Source organism: Dermacentor albipictus, chromosome 6, assembly GCF_038994185.2.
Source record: "Dermacentor albipictus isolate Rhodes 1998 colony chromosome 6, USDA_Dalb.pri_finalv2, whole genome shotgun sequence".
Lineage (NCBI taxonomy): Eukaryota > Metazoa > Arthropoda > Arachnida > Ixodida > Ixodidae > Dermacentor > Dermacentor albipictus.
The window spans coordinates 22,985,739-23,010,508 of NC_091826.1; the positions used below are offsets into that span (position 1 = coordinate 22,985,739).

At 43.2% G+C, this 24,770-nt stretch overlaps 1 protein-coding gene across 1 annotated transcript in view; it reads right to left on the bottom strand.

Moving 5' to 3' along the window:
• The window catches only part of Slob (Slowpoke binding protein), a 33,536-nt gene extending 11,588 nt beyond the window's left edge, over nt 1-21,948 (bottom strand). The window contains exons 1-13 of the mRNA XM_070540122.1: nt 21,589-21,948; nt 20,652-20,722; nt 20,184-20,281; nt 18,040-18,117; nt 16,606-16,799; nt 13,614-13,691; nt 13,229-13,410; nt 10,378-10,484; nt 8,021-8,121; nt 6,318-6,371; nt 4,529-4,591; nt 1,412-1,488; nt 213-284 (exon numbers count right to left, since the gene is read on the bottom strand). Of these exons, the coding sequence (XP_070396223.1) occupies nt 213-284; nt 1,412-1,488; nt 4,529-4,591; nt 6,318-6,371; nt 8,021-8,121; nt 10,378-10,484; nt 13,229-13,410; nt 13,614-13,691; nt 16,606-16,799; nt 18,040-18,117; nt 20,184-20,281; nt 20,652-20,722; nt 21,589-21,630 (1,217 nt within the window). The 5' untranslated portion in view covers nt 21,631-21,948. The remainder of the gene's footprint in view (nt 1-212; nt 285-1,411; nt 1,489-4,528; nt 4,592-6,317; nt 6,372-8,020; nt 8,122-10,377; nt 10,485-13,228; nt 13,411-13,613; nt 13,692-16,605; nt 16,800-18,039; nt 18,118-20,183; nt 20,282-20,651; nt 20,723-21,588) is intronic.
• Nucleotides 21,949-24,770: the final 2,822 nt, after the last annotated feature.

A 24,770-nucleotide genomic window follows, 5' to 3' on the forward strand; every position in this document is an offset into this window, starting at 1 on the left:
GCGCACATTTACATTGCTCTATGGTGACCCTGCTAGGCAAAACACAAACCACTGCAACAAGGTGAGTCTAGGTGTTGCTGGAAACGGTAACATACTCTAGAAGTGCAGCAAATTAGCTAAAGCTAGTTCAACTCGGCTCCTTTCCTTTCTTTTTCCTTTTAGAATGGTACTAGAGAGGCAGATGGAAAAGAAAAAGAATGTCGCAGGCTTACACTTTTTCGCTGTCAGAAGACTCTCCACCATCACACGAAGACACCGATATAGATCGTGACGTCTTGAGTTTCCTGAAAAATAAAACGACCATGTGTGAGGAGTGTGCCTGAAAGACAATGAATCATCAACAACCTTTTTATTTTTTTCTCGGTTTTCGAAACATTCTAGTTTGGTATAAATATCTGTTTTTATGCTTCTGATAAGCACACAAGCTTTCCTTGAAATTCATAAAAACATAAATGCTGTGGGCTGACTGTTTGTAACATACAAAACGTATGCAGGCTGGTTTAATCTCATATTTTATTAACGAAACTTTCATAAATAACGGTTGTTATAGCTGCCCAATAAATGAGCCCACTGCCTTTAAACTTGAGTAATGTTTTGTCAGTATGGCCACTTGCCATTTATTACAGTTTAATTTCACAAATATAACATGAACTTACCATTTACTATAATTACCAACTTGGGAAAGCACATAGCATTACATTTGGAACCAGGCTCCAGTTATAATGTGTCCTTCTTTTCTCACTTCAATATAAGGCATGCTCTGCCACTATGCGATTGATACTAGCAAAAAAGCCAACCTCTCGACATCCTCGGGAGAATACACCTGCAGCTTGAAGTACAGAAAAATTAGTATGTTCAGAAAAGAGATCAATATCTCTTCACAAAATATGCAGCAGAACTCGAGGGCAAGAATTTTCTATGTGTCATTTTCTTTTCATGAAGAAAACCTCCTCCCTTCATAAGTAAGTTAATTGAAACTGTTTACACCAGTGACCACACATTTCTCAAGCCACCTTACTTTCTCAAGACCTTACAGACAGGAATGTGCGCTTCTCTCGCTCCTTGTCCATAAGGCACACCATATTTTATAAGGGCTTTTCAATGATGATGGTGTTAAGTTACAGCTGCATAAAACAGTGTTAGTTTTTGTTACCACAACAACAATAACAACAATAATAATAATTTTTTCATCTCCTCAAAATGTCCCCGCATATAATGATCCCTGAAGTTCAGAAAACTCTCAGTAGCAGAGGAGCATCTCCTAGAACAGTAAGCTGCCGTAGACTTTCTGTGACAAGCCATGGCATTGTGTGCAAGACGCGTGGTGTCCTTCACGGAAATTTCGTTCTTCAGTGAATGTCACAGCAATTTTCAGCACGGATTTGCAAGTGCACAAAAACTATTAACATACCCTTTATTGCGATAGAACTTTTGAACATCTCGTAGGAGGTGTTTGGCAGTTGAGCTCAGGTTGGTCCTTAGGATGGGCTGAAATGTAGTCACCGGACAAAAGGGGCTTATAGTAACAACATGCAATACCGTCGTAACAATCAAGGAAAATAAAGTTGAAATTTGAACTCGTATGTACATTTCACTGCGTTGATTCGAAATGCAAAGGGATGCAGGTGTTTGTTTTAAATTAGGGACATGTAATAAAGTGAGCGACTGGCCGTCCTATTCAAAAGCAATCTGAAAAAATAACTTTATACATTCACAACCAGGACATTAGAGCTGCATGCGTATGACTAAATGTGCAGCTCCTGCTCATACTAGTGCCTGTTGGCTAACACAATGACTTTGATAGTGTCACATTGTCATTATGTTGTTGAGCATGGCACCTCCACCTTATGTCCCGTCAGGGACGATGAAGAAGTGAACAGAGCCAAAACTGTTAGTTCAGACTCTAACTTTTTATTGCGTTGACTCGTGATTTCAAAAACAACCTACACTCAAAGTACAATGATAGCAGCGAGCATGATCATCAAAATTAAACTGGCAGCTTAAGTATGAACACTATTTGTGCAAGTTGCACTGAATATTCCAAAGTAATCACTGGTGCTCGCGTATGCACATGTGAAAATGTGCAACATTATTTATGTTGCAGGCTTAATATGATTAGACAACACTGTTTTGCTAGTGAATTAGTGACAAGATCCAAGAAATTTCAGATGCAGTAGGTTGCACCAAGTGATAAACTAATGACAGTGAGAATCTACTGAAAAATATACATCAGGAAAAAATAAAAAGATATAGGTGCGGCGCATTAAATGCTGTCATGTTCTCACAAATTCACGTCTTAAAACATCCTCTTACTAAGCCACTTTTCAGTCAGTCAATCAATCAGTCACACATTTAATGTGTGACTGATTGATTTAATGTGTTGCTCTATGTTTGAAGTGACATGTCTCTGCAACCAGAGGCTACAGTGCACCATTAGAGCCTACAACCGAAACATGGCATGTCACATACTAGAATCTCATAGCTGCACAAATAATGTCAGGGATCGTGCAGGTTCCCGAGACAAAATTCAAGGACTTTTCAAGGACCTTTGAAGATGAATACGTTGTTTAGCGCAAAACGACACACACAAGAAAGACGACAGGACAAGGCGCTACTCTCAACTGACATCATTTTATTGCGTCACTCCTTTGTAGACCGCTCAAACCAGAGGAACATGCGCAGTGAGCACCATGCGGTGGATCCACCAACAACATCCGATCCCAAGAGCGCACTCATGTGACAGAATCCAAAAAAGCAAATTCAGCGCTGTACAAGGTTACGGAAGGCACACTAATGCACTGTGACCCTAATGACTAGCCCATGACCCCACCAACTAGCCCGCCAACGCATTGTGCTGAACCTTTGAAGAAATTTTGCGAATACCGCGGCAGCGCACACGTAAAATTTTTATATTACTACTTTTCTGAAGCCTGCCAGCTGTATGAATGGAAGAAAAGGCTGTGCACATCACTTGCTAACTATGTGCGCTGCAACACCATAGCCAACACGCGAGGAAAAAAACACCTACAACCTGGATCGGATATGCACAATGTGGCCAGCAGCTGATGCTAATGCTGTTAAGATTTTATCTTTTTTAACAGGTCTGTTCGATTTTCTTGCACCACCTGAACCAGTTTGCGAGGTGCTACAACCTGCCAGTCACTTCAACGGCACAGCAATGGCGCCCTCTGATCCACGCCATTCGTTTCAAAAGGTGCAGTAAACGTGCTGGGCTGGTTAACGATTTTGCTACACCCTCTCTATTGTCGATGTCGACTTGGTGCAGAGTTGCATGTGCTAAGCAGCAGCGCGACAGATGACGCTGCACACGAGCGTATGCGTCATTCAAACTTCGCTTACACTTCAGAAGCTGACCATACCTGTGGTTTAGGACCACTCAAACTTATGCACACGGCGAACATTAGTAGGACAAAACATTAGTAAAACAAGCCAAAGATAATGCTAGCACCTTCTGTGCACCTTGGCATTTGTTTTGAGTGTCCCATTGTGCCTGCACCGCAGAAATCGAGTTCCGCAATTTCTGAAGTTGTCGTGCACCGCCGTGAGCTACTTCACATTGGCGCAGGCAAATCGAAGGGACTTAATGGGTTGCTAGCCCAAGGGGGAGCCAAAAATAAAGGCATAGACGATGTAGTAGTCGCTGACTTCGCTCAAACCAGAGTAAAGGTCAAGCCACGAAGTTGTAAAAGCTGCATTCGCAATTTGCCTGATTTGTGTGCGAGTTCCATTCCACTCTTATCATCCACCATTCATGGCCGGCTGATCCTGCTGATAACGAGGGTGGAGTGTTGCTCTGACCACTGATGAGTCACGAAAAGTGTGAAAAAGAATAGCACAATATGCATCGCCAGGAAATCACGGACTACTTGGGTCAAAGGGAAGCGCACATGTCCGTGCAAGTGCTGACAAACTTGGGCCATGTTTTCCAGCCATTGCTTCCAAAGATACTTTTGCTTCCCGTATGATTAGCACCGGATTCGTTGACAGGCGGCTGCACTCCTGCACTGTTATAAAATAGCGTGCTTTGCACTGTGCCAAGAATACTGCTGCTCATAGATGCCGATGCGTCTTGCGCCAGCCGTGCGTAATTGAAGGAATCCTCGAAAGTGCCGATCCGGCAATAAGGCATACCCTTTTTGGTCCCGTGTGAAATAAAGTCACTCATTTTCTAGAAAATCTGGTACCTCAGGGTTTTGAAAACACAATTTGCAATTTGATGGGTATTCAAGGCTTTCAAGGACCTGTTTCAAACCAATTTGAGACATCCTCACACCCACAAGACTTAGATTTAATATATCAAGTATTCCATTGTAACCATTGCAGATCAAAAGTAACTGCATTGCGAAATGTGTATAGCAAGACTTTCGAGACTGCACTATTTGCACAGCTTCCATGGTGCTGCCTGCTAAACGTGAAAGAGAAATGGCATTGTCTCAGTCTTGCTATGAGTACCATAACAGTGCCTAGAAGCACTGGTCGAGTGTAAAAACATTATCCCATTACTCACAGGCACAGTGTGAGATGTGAGCTCGCGCAGGTCGATATTGCGAAAAAAATCCAGCGTGGCAACCTGCAAAAGAACAGGAGTGCTTGATTTATATGCCAACACAACACCAGAGTCCTCTGACAACATTTTTTTTTCTGCTATTCATAAAACATCTGTGTGATAGTTAACTATGCTGCCAAAAGTAGCCATGTTCCTTCTGAAAGTAGCGTTTCAGAAGGAACTAGATGTCAGCATGAGGAGGTGACGATGCACACCCACTTATGCAAGCTATGTAATGTTTCAATACTGCTGTGTTAAAGGGGCCCTGAACCACCCCTCAGGCTTGGTGAAACAACACAGTCCGCGGGTTGCTACGCTGCTGTGAACATCTCGGCCAAGTTTTGCTGTCGTACACGGTGCGTGGAACTCGCAAGTGGATCGTGAAGTCACCTTTGTCTCAAATGCTCCAACTTCAACAGAAGGCCCTGTCCTCACTCTCTTCTGGCCGCTTTATTTCTTCATTCCCTTAAACAACTTCTATTGGCCGATAGCTGATATAAAGCTGCCATGATCGGCTACACGGTGTAGATACCACAGCCACCGTGGGGTCCCGCCACGAGTCCATTGGCTAAGTGCACTGCGGCTTGCTGAGGACAACTGCGTTTGGCTTATTAGTGCGTCGTAGGCACCAAAGGCGGAAGTCGTGGCGTCTACGTCAACATCCAAAATGAAATTTGAACTGTGCGCCACGGTAATATTTAGAAGGTGGGGTGTTGTGGGCATGCCCCACTGCGCTGCAGCCTTCGCAGTGCAAGGCATTGAAGAACAAACGGGAGCACAGCGGAGACCGTGTTTGATTGCCAATAACTCCGCTTCTGCTGAACACATTGAAGTACTTTTTGCGGCAAAGTATTTCTGAAATAGCCTATTTTCACTTCAGATGCCTTCCTCCACTTCAGTAAAAAAGTGGCTCAGTGCCCCTTTAAAAGTCGGCACAAAAAAAGTGTTGCATTCAAGCAATGGCCACAAGTGGCCTAGCGTTTTTGAAATAAAAAACTGCACTACAGGCAAAGGTTTCAATTCAGTTACTATTTGTAGTTATCAAACATATGCATATGTGGCCCATCCTTTAACTGACACAGTTACCATAATTGAAAAGCTCTAGCAACATGGCACCAACACAGCGGTACTTATGATTGAAGTAAAATCTACATATTTAATGAAGTTCTAGCAGTCTTGGATTTAAGTAATTGTGCTACTTATGATCACTGACCGAACAAAATGCTTTTTTTTTTCCTTCTTTAACACTACTGTATAGAAACATTACGCAGCTAGTACAAATAACCGTGCAACTAAACCTCCTCTCCTGACGGCCAGTGTCCTCTAAACAACATGGTACAACCATGTTGTGGCTACTTTGGATGGCATAATGAGTCATCTCGCAGAAGTTTCGTGACCACATACAAAGTTATCAAAGGAGCCTGACAACACGATGTTGCATCCAGATTTCATTCATGCTTAGTCCTTATTAAAAAAAAAGTAACACATAATGGGCCGCACAAAACCACTTATCCACTGTCTTCCACAGGAATGTTCCCATAGATGAAGCCATAACAGCCTTTTATTCCCTCCCACTACAGCTGCCTACTACTCATGTTTTCACCATTCCATGTTAGCATAAGCGTCACATGACAGGATTCTCTGTCCATATATATTCCTGAGGTTAACATGATAGTAAAAACTGTGAACATTACAAACTAATGTTCGCAGTTTGTAACACAGTTGTCACAGAAAAAATGCAGAAACTTACCTCTTCTAGAGTTGGATAGTGGTGATTTTCATTCTCAAAGATGAACCTCAAAACCTATATGTTAAATGAGAAGATAAGGAGAATGGCATGTTAAAGTACAATCTCAGCAGATGATTCAGCATACAAGCAAAACAGTTAAAACAATGCATTGGAGCAGAGTGCATGAAGTTAGACAAACATAATTTGAACTTTTTAATTGAGAAGCACAGGTCATTTATTATCAACACCTTGACATAAGAAGCCGCATTTCTTCTCTTTAACAACAGTATTACATGATAAGAAAGATGTTAACAAAACTAAGGAAGGAATGTGAAAGTCGGCAAAATGAAAGAAGCTAATTGAAAACAGCTAATCTACATGTCACAGCGATGATACATGGCTGATACGAGTTGAACATGAACGAGTAATATTTTATCTATTAGATGTATCACACTGAAACACTTGATAATTTCAGCTCCATTGTGTGGCACTGATATGCACTTAATAATCACCACCAAGGATGTTCTGGCTGATCAACGGCTTGTGCTTTAAGTTTATCACTGAAACATGCGCTCCATCGTTATCACACAATATTAAGCATACCGTCATATATGCATTACTTGCTTGCCCTAGTGTGCTGTTATACCTACTGAGGAGCAATACAACCTATTTAAACTCTAGGCCCTTCAACTGAAGCACCACAGAGGTTGCTTCTTATTTATTTTTAATGAACATTTCTCCCTCCCCCATTTGGTATGCTGACTGCCACGGATGCCGACAGTGATGGTTTCATTGCAGATGGTGCTACAGCTGGGCAACACCTCCCACGAAAAGCAAGCGCGCACATTACTCCGAGATTCCCCGTCCTGTATGTCGTGCGTTACATGTTTTGTGCATGTTGGATGTCTGCCGTGTGTCCTGCGTGTATCATTTCATTTAGGTGCATTCGCCTGGAGAAGCATGCTTGGCGTGAAGGCAGGCAAATCTCTCCAGTTTTTGCTAAAGAGCTTCTCTCACTCTTGGACTGAAGAGGATTAAAGCTAAAATGCAAACCTTGTAATGGCCAACAAAAACAGCGCCAAAATATCATCGGTGTTTATGACTTCAAGCTATATAATTTATGCCTCCCTAAGTTTCCTCTACAGACCGTTTCAAGTTCAATAGGTATAAACTAGTAGCATGCAAATATAGTAATTGTTTGAGGCCTAATGGCATTCAAATAAGATACTGAATGCTTTTTGAATAATTGTAGCATAATGAACAACTGTTCTCACCATTATAAAACGATTTTTACGTCCTAGTACATTCACAGCGCTAGCAAGTTTCAGCCATTACACTGCACATTACGAAGCATTGTCTATTAAAACACGAATGTGATTTGAAACATTTGAGAACTACTTGAACTACAGATATTCGTATTTATGAATTTAATGACAACTTGATTTGAAGAACAAATCAAATAGGGTAATATTCAATTTGCTATACTTACATTTCGAACATTCTCACACCTCTAGTACAGCTCTGCACTGCAATCTGTTGCATACAATGGTAAATATGAGACTTTTATACGCACTTGGTTCATCAGATACCTTGGAAACAGTGTTCTAATATACTCTATGAGGCAGGCTCGTCAAAAGTGAATACCAACACGGCTTTGACCAGAAACAAACTGAGCAGGTCTGAAGCCTTTAAGAAAGGTGAAATGACAAAAAGGTTGCACAAACCTGATACACTTCGGGGCAGTGTTCAACATCGGCATAGTTTTTGTCTGTAGGCTTCGTTGTGGACATTTCGTAGCCGGCAGCCATTTCAAACAGAGCATGACCTGGTTTTTGAAAGTGCACAAAAACGCAGTTAAGAAAAAGCACACGATATCTTTTTTCTTTTTGCTTGCTTCTCAAAACGTGAGTGAGTTTCATGTGCAAGATGCAAGTCGAGGTTTCATTCACACAATGCGCAGATTTTTCTCCGGGAGGATACAGGATGTTAGTTCGCTGCAGCATACGTGTACACAGAGAGGGTGCTTGCCTAATTTAAGTAATCTGTGTACTGTGTTCAGTTCCTTTAGTTTCTTGACCTTGATGTTAAAGCCTGCTTCACATGTCACCAGCCCTTCATACATACGACAGCTGAACCTCAACACAACGCATACAAATATAATGACTTGCCAGATATAACGGGCATTGTATATACTTGAGTAAGAGCCGCATCCCCAACTTCTCAGCCCAAAATTCCAAAAAAGAAAAGTGGAAAAGAACAATAAAAAAGAGAAGGACAGATTTCGATTAGAGCTAGTCCAGCCAGCCGTATTTTTATGCGAAGCTGCCAGAAGAAAGTGCCTGATGGCGTAAGGTGCTGCAGTCAAGCTAAACTTTGTGGTGTGTGCCGAGCGGCACGGCAAGTGTGCAGTCGAGCACAACTTTGGCGTTGAGAAAAACTGCATACTTCGGCAGCCCATACAGAAATAGGACCTCCCAGGAACAAATAAATTCGTTATGGAAACAATAGTGCCCGCTCTTTTGGTACAGAGAGATCACAGGTATCTCATATGACCGGGAAACTAGGACCAAGATAGCCTGCCTTTGTGTATGGTCCACGCTTCACCAAAATTGTGAAAACTAAGTCCGGTCTTTGCATAAGTATACACGTAAATCTAGAATTTAGCTGGCTGCGGTTTATTTCAATGAGTACTTGACTACGACAACAAAACCCAAAAATGCACAATATGAAGTGGTATCAGTCATAGCAAAGAAACCTTTTGTTGGCACATAGCTCAAAATGTTACTAGGCAAGCCAACAGTATAAAAAACTAAAACCCTTGCAAATGTGCTCCTCAGTACGTTTAAGCAAAAAAGACGTGCTTTAGTCATTGGTACCGTCAATGAAAAGAGCACAGAGATTGTGTTGGCCAAAAACTCGGCTCACTCTGGCTTGGTTTGCTTAATTCTGTTGTACGGCCCAAACTGCAGATCTGCTGGCGACATTCATTATTTTTTTACTCACTATCGGATATAACAAACAAAATTTTGCTCAAAATGCTACTTTGTTATATCGAGCTTCAACTACACTGCAAACTAGCATAAAGGAACGTTCGCACCTACATCAGCAGCACAAGTGTACAAGGGTGAATTACTCGTCTGCCAGTGTGCTAGATGAGTCGACAAAACCTGAAGTTCCAAGCCGATATCTGGCTCCGTCCTAAGCCTTAAATGAGTGCTGACACGACATTTTTGACTACACCTCTTATTGAATTACATAGATGTTTAAGCACTTCAAACCCTAGAAAAAGTTACTGGCAAGCATAAGAGCGTCCTAAATAATTTACTATGACACCTATTTTCACTAAATAGTTTTATTTTCGGTACACAGGAGGTGGGCAGGTCATGATATCACGGTATGCTTGCTCACTTCATTCCCGCGATCGCTGTGGCTGCTGTACACAAGTGCAGCTGGAAGAAACACATGCAGCATCTCTTGTTGATATTTTTTTATGAGAAACACCATTATACTTAACCTTATAAAAAAATTTATTTGTAACCTTCGGAGTTTTATGAGCCAAAACCATGATCTCTTCATAAGGCACACCATATTGGGAGACCCCACCTTATGATCATTATGTTCTGTAATGTGCACCCAATGCATGGTACACAGGCTTTTTTGCATTTTGCCTTCATCAAAACAGGGCCGCCAAGTCCGGGATTTGATCCCGTGCATGGCAACAGAACACCAAAGCCATTATGCCAACATGACAGGTGCCTAACATCATTGCTACACAACGTCAGCAAATTTTGCTCTGTGTCATGACGTCGTTATAAAGTGGATGACATCTGGCGTGGCCTTTTGAGACCAACTTAAAATATCAAAATAAAATATTTTATGTTTCCCAACCTTCATACTTGCTAAGTGCTTTTCCCTTATACAAGTGAGAAGCATGTCAAAATGTTTCTACGGCATCAAACATATGTGCCAGTACTTCAACATTTCAGGAGAACAGCTGGTGTCCCAATGCTCCACAAAGCAGACGGATGTTGAAGCCAGCGCTTCAACATTTCAGGAAGATAGCTAGTGTCACAATGCTTACCAAAGCAGACGGCGTCGACGACCTCCTTGTCTTCGCAAATTCGCTTGCGGATGAATGCCGAGACCCTGGGCACATAACCCAGCAGGACATTCTCCAGGCCTGTGAGCCTGCAAAACACAGAGTAAAATCTGATAAGCAGACTGCTGTGTATGTTGGCAGGTGCTGTTATAAATTGGCAAAACCAAACGACAGAGATGAAAGTGACTTGGTCCACGGCCTTCGAGATTTCGCACGCTGGGAGGTCCTGCTCCGGTCGTCTCGTTCGGCCTGCTCCCAGGCAAAAAAAGTGTAATGCAGGCGGACCATGCTACGCCTTCCTCAATTTACGCCCTATGATGATGGTGAAATTAACAGACGAAAACAAGCGCCAACACCAGCAGGTGACTTGTTCAAAGCTTTGAAACCACCTCACAAAACAATAAACATACATATAATTCACAAAATTAGAAGCACAGCGCGTTTCCCGCACATGATAATGTTTCACATAGATATTCACTTCTATATTCCCATGCAAATGTAGTGGGGGTATGTGCGCAGAAAATAAATGCACTCGAAAATAAATAGGCACCAGCACACACTTTTCCTCACGTAGATATTTAGCCGTCATTTCCAAATTGTAAGGGATCATATCTAGCAGCACAAAATGTCGTATTCATGTTAGAAGTGTGGAATTGAACACTGACAAAGAAGGAAACAAATAGACAAGAAAAACTTGTCTTCTGTATAAGTTTTTTTTAATTCTGCGCTGCTAACATGAATGCGAGATACAGCAACCAACTAGCCCGCCTCACTGCTTTAACCAGCACAACGTAATTTTTTTCTCGCCTCATCCAAGTGGCAGCAACTGTAGTGGACCGTCCGAAAGCCTCCTCAATGCGTGAAAAGCCCTCGAGTGCGTGCGCCGCAGTACAAAAAAGGAGCCTCGCCATGTTCACCAATGAACTTGCGCTGTTTCCATGCGAATGGGACGGCAGGAGCATAACCTGCTGGCGCACGCAATCTCGGAGGCCATGATTAGTCGTACATATATCTGTTTGTGCACTTGTTCAGGTGACATGTGTTTGAACACGACCATACATTTTGTGTGACCCGTTGTACATTAAGATACACATTACATCTAATCTCTTTCAAAGTTAACTTAGGAGCAACTACTTAACATATTCATTCTGGTTACGAAGTCAGACGCAAGCGAAACTGTGTGGAAGTGGTTTAATTCCTGCCGTCAGCTTTCGTGAAAATGGTTTAAAAAAATTTGATCTGGACTAATGCGTTGCTGCAGGTGATGAAAAGGACTTGCGAAGTGCATTTCGAGCACTGTAATACCCCAGTTAGAGTAGCAAATTCAGTGACACTTCAAGCAGGCGTACTTCATCCCACTGAGTGTCACTTCAGTGGTGTGGTGCTAGATGGCAAAATGAAGTGTCATTTGGAATTGATGACAATGATGACCTCTGAAGCCATAGGAGTTGATATTATTCTTGGTATTTTGAGTTTTAGAACGCTTTTTCTTTTGTAACAAAAAAAAGAACGCTTATTTACAAGAACCTTCACAATCAAAAGTTAAAATGCCGTAATCCCATTAACACGTCTACTTGTTTTGAGCCAATACAAGCAAGGAACACGTGTCAAAATGGCAGAGCCCGCTGAAAATGAACGTTTCAAGCTTGTTTTGGCTTCACTGATGGGGTAGAGGTGCTCATACAATCCGAAACAACGAAAAAGCAGTGTTAGAATTAGTGCTGACTCTGCTGTGAGCATCTATTTATATTTTCCGGAAGCACTGCTATCAAGACCACACACACTTCAGTGCAGCGAAGCGAGTTTGTCGAGCACGCTCACTGACAAGTGCACTCAGCAGCAACTGTCACTAGACCTTTCCGTCTGACAGCCTGCGAGTGACACTAACGGCCCAGTGCACTCGCTTGAAGTGCCACTAAGTTTGCCCGTCTGACTGGTGTATAAAGATTGCACAAAAATCCAGGACGTTGCATCAACACGCCAACCTATGACAAGATGTCACACATTCATCTCTGTGTTCAGGCTTAGAACAGTGGGCTTTGCCAGAAGCAACATGAGAAGATGGTTTTGTATTTTTTCCTGCATTCATGGAAATATCGCCTTCAGTGTCTAAACAGAGTACTTAGATGAAAAGATTGGGTTTCCACATCTGTAATGTACCAAGCGACAATAAGAACTGGCTATAAAAGCAATTACGTCTCTGAGCTGTCTTCGTGTTTGAGGAGAATATTATAGTGAGTGTTGCGTAAGCAGGAGAGTAAGGTATACATGACCTTTCCAGCTAAACCATGTGCCGATTCATTGCTTATATTTCACACAGAGACTTGTGCTTTGTAGTGGATTCAGTTCAATACCACATTTGCTAGTGTTATCTGCCTGTTTCATTCATAAAAAAGCCAAAGTGCATGTTATCTGTGGCAATACCATCAAGAAATCACTACTTTTTCCGCAACAGTAGTGCCGTGTGGAACACTCCTTTCACTGTAGCAGTCACAGACGGCGCTGCTGTTCCACTGCAGAAAAGCTGTCGTGTTTTTTTAGTGCCAGCTCCACAAAATGATGTACACTTACATTCTATTGTGTACGAAACAGGCAATAATGCTCACAAATGTTGTGTAAGAGTAAAACCGCTTTGCAAAATTTGAGCTGAAGTCAGTCAACAGTTTACCTCAAAGGTTCATGTATAGCTCGCGCTCCTACTACGTAACACTTGAGTAGCTGCAATGCACCACGATCTTGTAGTGAACCACATTTATTTCGCCATTGAATAGCTCTAACTTCTGGCAACTTGGAGAGAAAAGAAAAGAAGAACAGATGGAGCGGCAACACACACCTGGCCACACCATTCTGGAGGATGACGTTGCCCAGGTGTAGGTTGTAGAATGCCGGGAAGTCCTTCTCGTGTAGAAAAAGCAGGCCCTCAACAATCTGCTTGGCCAGACGCTGCACCTGGTCCTGTGGGAGGCCCGTCCCTTGCGGACGATACTTCTCCTGCCAGTCCTCGTTGTACTTGCTCTGCGCGTGGCCAGGAAGCAGCACTGGTCGGGTCGAGATGCATGGTCCGCAACATAGATGGCGCTGCCCCTTCTAATGCGAGTACATCCTTTTGCATCATGCAATAGTCAAAGCTCTGCATAACTAGCTACTAGCTAACATTTTCCTCCACTGTTTCTTCATAACTCCTTCCGACACTTAAGAACAAGCAAAACTGCACTCACGTGGTATATGAGATCTTTGAGTGACCCAACATCATTCAGCGGAGACACGACCACCACGTGTGGGCGCTCAGCCAAGACCTGCAAGTTAGAAGTCTTCAAAGTCATGTTAAGATATACATGACTAATACGTGCTGCTGGGCTAGTTGATCCATGATTTAAGCTTAAGAATAGCACAGTTAAAACATGGATGACAAGGACTGGGCAGGCACTAACTTCCAACTGAATTTATTACAGGAAACTTACATCAGTGTAAACTTTGGAAGCATGCACAGACAATAACAGCAAACAATCAAACTTACCGTATATACACATGTAAGGGTCGCACCCCCAACTTGGCAGCCCACAATTCGGAGAAAAAAAAAACAGTTCCAGCCCAGAAGCAATCGCGTTTGATGCCCCGATGCCGTGAGCCTACATCGACAAATTTTTGCATGCTGCGTACTTCCACGTGCCAGTACTAGATGGCGAGAGCTGCGCATTGACCTCTAATGTAATGGCACATCCAGGGATCCGGGGTGTGCAAAGTCAAGGCTGCACTAACACCATTTTGACCAAAAGGTTCAGTACCCCGGAAGGGCTGCACCACGCCAAAATTGGGGAAAGAAAGTGCAGCATTTACACGAGTCTATAAGGTAGATGTGGCTGTCCAAATAACGATATGAAAACTGAAGCTTGTGTAGCTGCTGCTTTTGTGTGTCTGCATGTGCATGTATCCGTAATTTACTTTGGCATCGTTTCCTGTAATAAATTGAGCTTGAAGTTAGAACCTGTAATGCCCGCCTCTTCCGTAACCTTTTTGCACGATTCTTAAGCTTGGAATTGACATATCCATGTAGCATCATGCACTGTCTTGGCAAAATAATTCTAGAAAGAATTCAGGCTCACAATTACATTGTTTCGTTTCACCATGCAACCACAACGTGTATTGCAGTGCAGCCCAGCAAGGGTGCAGGGATTGTATTACCAATACATGACTTTCACTGATACTTTTACTTTCTACACGGTGTAACATCAGGCACCATGAATCAATGTAGCAATAGGCATTCACCGATACTTATGGGGCCCATTCTAGTAGTGCCTCAGGCACATGGCATGGGACTGGAGACCTCTCAAGGCACTCATTGCAGCTTTTGACCTCAGCCTCAACTTTTATCTGTGAATGAAAAACCAAAATGTCACGAATTATAGAATGTGCTCAACAAATGCGTTACATAAAAACGACACTGACAGGAATTGAATGCCCCAGGCCACAAGTTTCTTGTATGCAGCAAGGATGATTCCCAAGAGTGATATGCACAAAATAAAGCACCCAGCCAAGCACAAGGCAGATACTGAATTTTACTGCATATTATCTGCATCTAAAATTCAAGAAGCACTAGTACAAAGTGGGGATGCAAACCATATGTAAGTTCATCTTCCAGTGCAGCTTCACATCAATGCGGCAAGCATTGCCATGAAGCAGCAGCGCTCTTTACCGGAGAGCAGTAGTGAGAGCTGTGATGACTGGGCATAACTAAAGAACAAGATTCTTTGAGGCTTTTCTTTGTAATGACAATAGATCACGACTATTTCAGAATCGTTGCATGTGGTTAGCTGCTGGATTTTTATTTCTTGTTTTTAGACACTTGTATCTGTATGTGCGCATAAATACCATTCAATACCGGGCTCTATATAAATAAAGAGAACAGTTCTCCCGAGACATTCTTCACAGATGACACGTGGCCAGGTCATTGTTAAAACTAAATGATATGGTTTCACATCTGAAAGACACAAACTGGTCATGAGAGATGCCACAGTGGCTCCATCTGAATTCTGACAACTATGATTCTTTAAGGTTCACTCAAACCTTGGTATAGCAGCATTTTACTTGCAACCTCAAGCTCAACAGCAGAACACTGTCACCATGACCTTTGACCCATCATTGAATATTCAATGATGGGTCAAAAAAGAAAGATATCTATAGCGGCCCCACAGCCACCATAGTCCTCCATAAAGCAAGCAACAAAATCCCAATAAAGAAAGGCGTCAGGCAGGGAGATACGATATCTCCAATGCTATTCACAGCGTGCTTACAGGAGGTATTCAGAGACCTGGATTGGGAAGAATTGGGGATAAAAGTTAATGGAGAATACCTTAGTAACTTGCGATTCGCGGATGATATTGCCTTGCTGAGTAACTCAGGGGACCAATTGCAATGCATGCTCACTGACCTGGAGAGGCAAAGCAGAAGAGTGGGTCTAAAAATTAATCTGCAGAAAACTAAAGTAATGCTTAACAGTCTCGGTAGAGAACAGCAATTTACAATAGGCAGCGAGGCACTGGAAGTCGTAAGAGAATACATCTACTTAGGGCAGGTAGTGACGGCGGATCCGGATCATGAGAAGGAAATAATCAGAAGAATAAGAATGGGCTGGGGAGCATTTGGCAGGCATTCTCAGATCATGAACAGCAGGTTGCCATTATCCCTCAAGAGAAAAGTATATAACAGCTGTGTCTTACCAGTACTCACCTACGGGGCAGAAACCTGGAGGCTTACAAAAAGGGTTCTACTCAAATTGAGGACGACGCAACGAGCTATGGAAAGAAGAATGATAGGTGTAACGTTAAGGGATAAGAAAAGAGCAGATTGGGTGAGGGAACAAACGCGAGTTAATGACATCTTAGTTGAAATCAAGAAAAAGAAATGGGCATGGACAGGACATGTAATGAGGAAGGAAGATAACCGATGGTCATTAAGGGTTACGGACTGGATCCCAAGGGAAGGGAAGCGTAGCAGGGGGCGACAGAAAGTTAGGTGGGCGGATGAGATTAAGAAGTTTGCAGGCACGGCATGGCCACAATTAGTAAATGACCAGGGTTGTTGGAGAAGTATGGGAGAGGCCTTTGCCCTGCAGTGGGCGCAACCAGGCTGATGATGATGATGATGATGATGATGATGAATATTCAAACAGAAAGCAATCACAGTTCTTGCCGAAGCCTGTGGACAAAGTACCTTGATGTCGATGTCGAGCACTGGGTGGACGTATGGGTGCTGGAGGTCGAGGAAGATCTCCTGAAGACCCGGTCGGACCTGACAGGGCGAGTGGCGTAGTGGACACGCATCTGGAAGCGCTGTCACCGTCAGCAGGCGCTCAGTGCGCGTCGCACTGTCGCGCACCACGAACCAGTGCCGGTCCATGCGGCTGCCTGCAGTCCACAAGCATCACCACTTCCTTTACAATGACAGTCCTATGTGGCCTTTCAAGTTGGCTGCTCATGTGCTGCAGATGCTCGATGATATGCACTGTTTCACATGACCCATGCTCATTCATTTGGAGTAGATAAGACGCACAGATACAAGAAAGCAGGAAGGTTAACTAGGACAAACCCCAGATGGCTACCCTGCACTGGTTGAGACGGAAAGGGGACAGGGAGATAACGAGGAGATAGCACAGAGTTCAGGCATGCTGAAAGTGTAAATTAACTAGCGTTCTCTTGGGCAGAACAGTCCTGTTCTGTACTGCTTCATAGACAATCGCACAGTCCAATCGGTTCACGTTAGAAACCACAGCAGTGCCCTTGTGGCTTTACTCTTCCGCATTGTGCAAGGCCCAACATCCCGCCCTCCTAGAAAGACGTCCCATGCTCAAAGTGTACGCAGAAGTTTTGGTAGGACGCATCCCAACATAGCAGGCATGCTCTAGGCCATACTGCTCCCTCACATGTAAAATGCAGTGGCAATTACTGCACTCTGACGATAGCTCCCCCACAAAACCTTCCTTGAACACTGGGAAATGGCATGAGCAAGCTATTAATAAAACTTAACTTCCCATGATGCGCCCAATTCATTCAAACTTTTCCAAACTTTTCCCAACCGTCATCCCTGTCACTCCAATGCCTCATTTTCAGCACACTACACACATTATGGTGGCTAATCTCTCCTTGTCTTTCTTCCCTTTTTTCTCTCTCTCTTTTCAGCACACTACATCTCTTAGTTCTTCCTCAGATAAGTATTGACGTCTTTAAATATCACACTTTCCTTGTCCTTGGCTGGGTTTGTTCTGGTTGCAATTACAGCTTCGTTGTGAAAGATGAATCTGTGGCTATGATTCACTGCTAAAGCAAATTCAACCTTTCTTTCTCCTTGACTGGCCCCTTGTAAATCACCTAACTCATCCCATATATAAAAAATCAGGTGATTTCAAGTCAAACTGGTAATTAAGGAAAATGTTTTCGGTGATTAAGACTGCAGCTGTCATTCTGAATGTACTGGAGTTTGTGCAGAAACATATTGTTCTGTTCTCAAATATTTTTTTCATGAGAGCATGGACATGCAGACTTAGCACCCATTTTTTGGTACACTTCGACTGAACAAGATGGCAGACAAAGAACAGAAAGAGTAGTAGCTCGCCACGAGAGCTGAACTTCTCATATGTGCCCAACTCACCTATGTTGCAGAGCTGGTAACGCAGGAAGTACCTTGTTGAGCCCCGAAGGTAGTACTGGCAATTGATCAAGGCCTCATCTGGAAAAGCAGAATACATAAGCTTAGTAACAAGCAATATGGCCCATACTTAAAGGGCAATACTAGCATTTTTCTTTTTACCATGTTATAATAAGAGGTTTTTCAAACTGCATAGATCCTCCTGTCACATGTTGGGTAGATAGATTCACGTAGAAACTTGGAAATAATTTCAATAATCAAGAAAACAAAATATCAATACTAACAGTAAAGTGAGTAGCTTGGAGAACTACTTTGTGTGGTAATGTTGAGTGGTAATGTTGACACTTGCCTTTGGCAAATGCAAAGAGCATCAATACAGTGTCCTCTTTCAAGCGCCTACTATAGCCAGGTTTTGTGAGCCTAGCCTGAAAGCTTCTATCAAGACCAATTATAAGAAATTTAGGAAAGCCAATGAAGCCGGTCATCATCATAGGCAATTCCATAAAAGGGTATGTGCGCTTTAGAGATAACTATGAACTGACATTATATGTACAGGTTTTGTGTCTTGATTCATTCTTTGATTATGCAGAACAGCAGGGCATTTAGCTGCACTACTGCACAGGCGCCCACTTTTTGGTCGTCACCATCCGCTCGCGAAGAGGTAAATGTCAGCAAGCACAGGGCGGTCAGCAAAAAAAACATACATTTACGGGCACAAGTAAGGATCATCTATGAAAACCTCTAAGTTCATTTTCAGCGAAACTACATAGCTTTCAGTCATAGTATTTGGCACACACGATTAGAGTGCCAAAGAGAACATGCAGTAGAAGCTTTGTTGAGATCTATTTACAGAGAAAAAGTGCTGGAGTTGCCTGTCAAAAACCTACCCATTAGCATTTCAGTGTGGACTACAATTCAGGAAAGATATAAAGGTGTGTAACTAAGATATTTCTTATCAGATGACTGCCTGATGAATAATAATGAGCTTTTTCTGCGTGCTCAGTAAAACTGATGAAAGAAGTAAATATTGCTTGAAAACTGTATTCTCTCTAAGTTTAGCCTATAGTGCCCAGTTGGACACAAAACTTTATGGAACATGAGATTTCCTAAAGAAACGAATAACCATGAACCCTGGGCATGCGGCCACTAATTCAAAGTCTCAATCTGTAATAGTTTTTGCAACCTACACAGTTATCTGCTAAATTAGATGCACCCAACTTTAACAGAGTGAAAGTTTCCATTTGTTGTGGAAACCGTATCCAGCAAACGCTTATGGCCAACTGTACACTATGCGAAGAGAAAGGCAAGGAGAAGATCATATTGAGACACAGCTTTACTGTCACCAACTCATACATTATTTAACATTACTACATTACTAAATGTTGCAATGCAGAACAGCATGCATTGCTCAAATGAAGATATTATGAACCAGCTAAACATATCTTTAGTGACACTCCTGGCTAAACAGAGGTATGCTTGGAATAAAGCTTTATCCATTCATTCTCAGATGAAATCAGCTTTTGTCTGCTGATTCCATTAAGTCTTTACAGGACACTTTGGCACAGTTAAACCTCCTGGTCATGGTTAGTTTATGTAAGATATTTTCTGCTTTCAATTGTTGACCTCACATTACAAGTTTTCATATCATCCTATTACAAACTTTCAAATTCAGACACTTACATTCTCAATTTTATGTTCCAAGTGCACACTAGAACAGTGTTTGGTCATGTGAAAGCTATAACGAGTTTTGAAAGCAGATTGAGTGAGTCAAAATATGAAGCTCTTCACAATAATTAAACAAGGTCAAGTAAAGAACCTGGAACACTCAAAAAACAATATTGCTGCTTGGTCAGCAAATTAAGTCACATTATTTGGCGAGAATCTCTGCTTAAAAGTTAGTTCAAGTTCTTTTTCTGAAAGTTCATAAAGAAGAGAAATCCCCACTACACTTCTGACAAATGTCGTCATCACGGCAACGAGTAAGTTTCCATGCAAAGTATCCAATATCAATAACACTGATTGTCGCCGTGATATGTGTTACAATAAGATAAGTAAGCAATCAGCTACGTGCTGCTAACTAAATGATCCTAGTTTCACAGCAGCATTACAGTTACTACCACGTGCAGTGATTTATGATGGACGCTTACTGCGATCGATATCACCACGTAGTTTCCGGCTTAGTTCAAGCCGATCCAAGATGAAGCTGCTTTCGTTGTCGAGTGCCAGGTACTCGTGTCGAGGATATCTGCATACCAAGGCAACACATTTTCAGGCGTGTGGTCATTAACATGCTCAGTTAATTTACTTTGATATGAACGCAGGACCCCTGCCAACGGAGTGCATATGGTGTGCTGGGGAATAGTACACAAATGTTCCCAAAGAGCTGATAATTAACCTGCTCAGCCAATTTTGCTGCACTTTAACTGGTGTAAGCATGGGAATTTTGTCAACGGAGACTGCAGTATACTGGATAACAATTACGTGATTGCACCCGAAGTGCTGGTCATTGATCTGCTTAGCTGATTTTCTCTACTTCGACTGCACATGAAAATCCTGATCATGAATGCAGACTACAGCATGCCTACAACAGAGCAATTATGCGAATATTCACGTACCTGCACCGAAGTATTGCCCAAATCGCTATGGCAGCTAGTGCCATTACAGCAAATATCGCTAGAAGAATGACCTGCGTCAGATAGAGAATAAAAAACAGGGGGGAGGGGGAGGGGATTGCATATTTCGTACTTGCGAAGTTCACCGGAAGCAGCAACCAGAGGTTTAAGTGATGCAACCTATTATATTGGTTAACAAAATTCGTTGCCGGGCTAGTTGCTTCACGCTAATAAATGAATACTGGTAAGCGCAGTTTCAAAGACGGGACAAATGAAGACACCGACACACGGGTAACACATGTGTCCCGTACGTGTGTATATAGGTGTCTTTGTGTGTCTTATGTGTCGGTGTCTTCTCTTTCCCTGTCTTGAAACTGCGCGTAGCAGCGTTCATTATACCATATTGGATCTGAGATACCACGAGATACGTAGATTCGTTTCGTAATCACGCACGTTCAGGTAGCGGGCGGATTCGAATTGCGTGCAACAGGTTCCGCAACAGGATCGAGCGAGACATAACACGTTCTCGAGAATTTAGTTAACCAGCCTGCATTTCAGCGCACTAGATAGCCAACACGGGCACGTTCTGTTGCACACAACTATCTTCCGCGAGAGGAGTTGTTTTACCAAGCGCAGTTAGCAGTAGCACGGTGCAACTATCCCGCGAGCTGCCCTCGTAAGCCGGTGCGCGTGGCCACCGCGGCCACACTTTGATATTTCGACTCCGCGAAGCGAGTGTGGCAATCTCTTGTCGGACAAACAGTTTGCAGAAAGACGTGTGCTAAGTCTGCAAACTTTCTTTCTTTTAGCTTTGCAAGGAAACTGTCGGACGCTTAAACTTTTGAACTCGAAGAAGATTAGTGATATGGGTGCCGTGCATTAAGCGCACTGGCGCCCGTAGTTGGGTGCAATTCAGTGCCACCGCAATCGCTGAGCTTACCCAATAGTACTCCCTGGCGAAGTCGTCCCACTTAAACGTCATGCTGAAAACTTATCGCTGGGCTAAAATGCCGCCGAAGACAGCCCCCCACAGCGACGGAAGCCAAGCAAAACGAAACTCAAAAGGCGGATGCTGGAGAAACGGAGGAGGGGTTGTTGCGCTAGCCGTCCTCCATAACTATCGGACGCCGAAGCGAGGCAATTTGAGTTCTACACAAGAGGAAATGCATCTAGGGGCTGTTGGGCGAGTCATCTTTTCCTACAACTTAGAAATTTAAGAGAAAAGCGCCTCATCGCGCAGGCACCGCTCACGGGCCCACACTTGTTTTCAAAGCGGCGTCTTGGTATCCATGACGTCGGATTTGGCCCCCTCGTGAGCGCTGCGCAAACCAACTTCGAAACATTCATTTCTTTCAGTAAATAAAGAAAGAAAAGAAAACATAGGAGGTTAACGCAATAACTGCACTCGCTTACAGCCAAGCATATTTGTGGTGAATTCAGATTATCAGTACGTTAACATATTGGTTAAACCTCATTAGGTTTTCAGTTCCGGTTTGGGTTTTAGTCTCCCCACATGGTAGCTGCCTTTAAGCAACGAAAGTTCTGGAATGCTTTGAAAGTTATTTTGCACGACTCTAATTATACAAGGACGTCACACATGCGATAACAGAGGACGACTGCTGCAATGTAACAGAGCTAAAATCTGTCCAGCTATTTTAATTTGTTAAGTGTGAACAAATACCAACTCGCCTGATTTTCGGTCCCGCTTGACTCAATGATTATTATGAGGGCGCTGCAGTAACCTATCTTAATAAAAAAAGAAAAAAAGGCCAGCAATATATGTTTACTAACACAGGCGGATAGAGTATTCTGCACACGCTGTACTGCGTACGTCACTTAATCAAGTTACCGGCTGCATGAACCATTTTACCCGTGTCGAATTTAACCACAAATAAAAAATTCCCAGTAAGGCGCACTTCAATAGTCACAGTGTGGTGTTGCATAGTATATAATCAAGCGTTTTATGATAACAGAAGATTATGCGCTAATTCCTTTGTTTTCGCTCCATCAAGATTAAATTTTCAGAACTGCGCAAAAGAAAAAAAAAGAAAGAAATGAAAAAGAGGGACTCGCTTGGCATCGTTATTTGTCTGGGTCCTCTCGGGCTTTCAGTTGGTGACAGCTTAGTCAGTTCACGTCTCTGCAACAGCTACCTTGCTTCTCCGACCGTGGTCAGGGTGCTCGTGCCACCGGCAGCTTTTCTTTCTTCGTTATTTTTTTTTTTTGGGGGGGGGGGGGGGGGGGGCTGGAGGACACGTCAGGTGAGTCAAGAAGCTGGGGATTAAACTGAACGATGAGGAGCAAAATATGCGAGCCGTTATCTTTCTCACTAAGTGGCTTCCTTCGCGGCAACTTACTGTGCCTTCTATGAAACTTTGTCCGTGGCGCGCTTGTAAGTTGGCTTCTCCGCTGCAAGAGTCTACGTGTGGAGAAGCACGCTTCTGGGTTGTAACATAAAAAAGAGCGCCAAGTATACATACGTCTCTTCCAACTAACTGCCGGTTGGTTCGCGCTGAAACTTCCCACAGAGGTAATATTTTACGGTGAGTACAGTTGATTGCCAAGGGTGCATACATTAATTGCCTGTTCCGTTCGCAACAAACTTAAATTGTGCGCCGTCAGCGGCGACGTCACTACAAAAAATGTTGATTTCGCTGCAATATTTCAGATGTGGCGCCAATGTCACCACTACAGTTAAACATCGCGCTCACCATGTATATATTTAATAACCTCTGCATTCAAAGAGCGTGGATCGTGCTCGTAATGGCGCCCAGCCATTCGTGATCCGTGACTTTAACCTCGTTCACCACATTGCGAAGTGTGTGTGTGTGTGTGTGTGTGTGTGTGTGTGTGTGTGTGTGTGTGTGTCTGTGTGTGTGTGTGTGTGTGTGTGTGTGCGTGTGTATGTGTGTGTGTCACACACACACAGTTGCAACTTGCTCCTCGAAGCGACAGGGCGTGTGTCGAGTGAGCTCCTGAACGACACTCCGCAATGTGGTGAACGATGTCAAAATCATGAATCCGGGATGTGTGTCGGCGAAAAAAAAAAATTAAATTATGGGGTTTTACGTGCCAAAACCACTTTCTGATTATGAGGCACACCGTAGTGGAGGACTCCGGAAATTTCGACCACCTGGGGTTCTTTAACGTGCACCTAAATCTAAGTACGCGGGTGTTTTCGCATTTCGCCCCCATCGAAATGCGGCCGCCGTGGTCGGGATTCGATCCCGCAACCTCGTGCTCAGCAGCCTAACACCATAGCCACTGAGCAACCACGGCGGATGTGTGTGTGTCGGCGACAACTGATCTCTTCGTCCACGTTCATTTCCTTGTAATTTTCTTAATTATTTCATACATTTCTATTTCAACCACACCTAATTGCCCCTCTAATTACTCCATATGCTTTCCTTGGATTCACTGCCTGCTTTAAGTATATATACACGCTCGTCTGAGCTCTGCCATTTCCTCTCTACTTCACCCACGTGACCGGCTTCCAACATTTCACATGCGTACACTTTTTTTTCCACTTTGACACTCCTAGTGCCAACGCATCAAAAGAAATGGTGGACCAAATGATTTATTTACGTGAGATTGAGGACACAAAAAGTGCGAACAGAAAACCGTCTGTAAAGAGCACGCACCTGAACAACAACCTATCATGAAGTCGCCTCCCTTAGATGAAAGTACCCCTCTCTGTTCAGCGCCGAACAGAGGGGTACTGACACCTTGACAGGATCAAGCACAGGGACGAGGAAATGCACGTTGTCTACCCACTGAACGCTTATCGCGTGCTCAAAAAGAAATCGTACCCACGTCAAGAAGTCATGGATAACGAAAACTAAACAAATCCGGCACAAGACGCTCGGAGGCTCGAGCCTATACTCTTTCAGTGCAGTATGCTCACCGATTAGCGGTCAGAAATTTCGCACAGTCACTGCTGTGGCGCCTACGTCACAGATGTCTGCACGGTATTATTAGAGTTGCAAAGATTATTTGTTACATATGCCTTGCGGCAAGCCTCTAGAAACACAAACCTGTTCGATCTACAGATAAATTTATCTGGCGGATATATCAGGTGGTGAGGTTGAAAGCCACGCGCTTCGTGCCACTCCAGCTATTTCA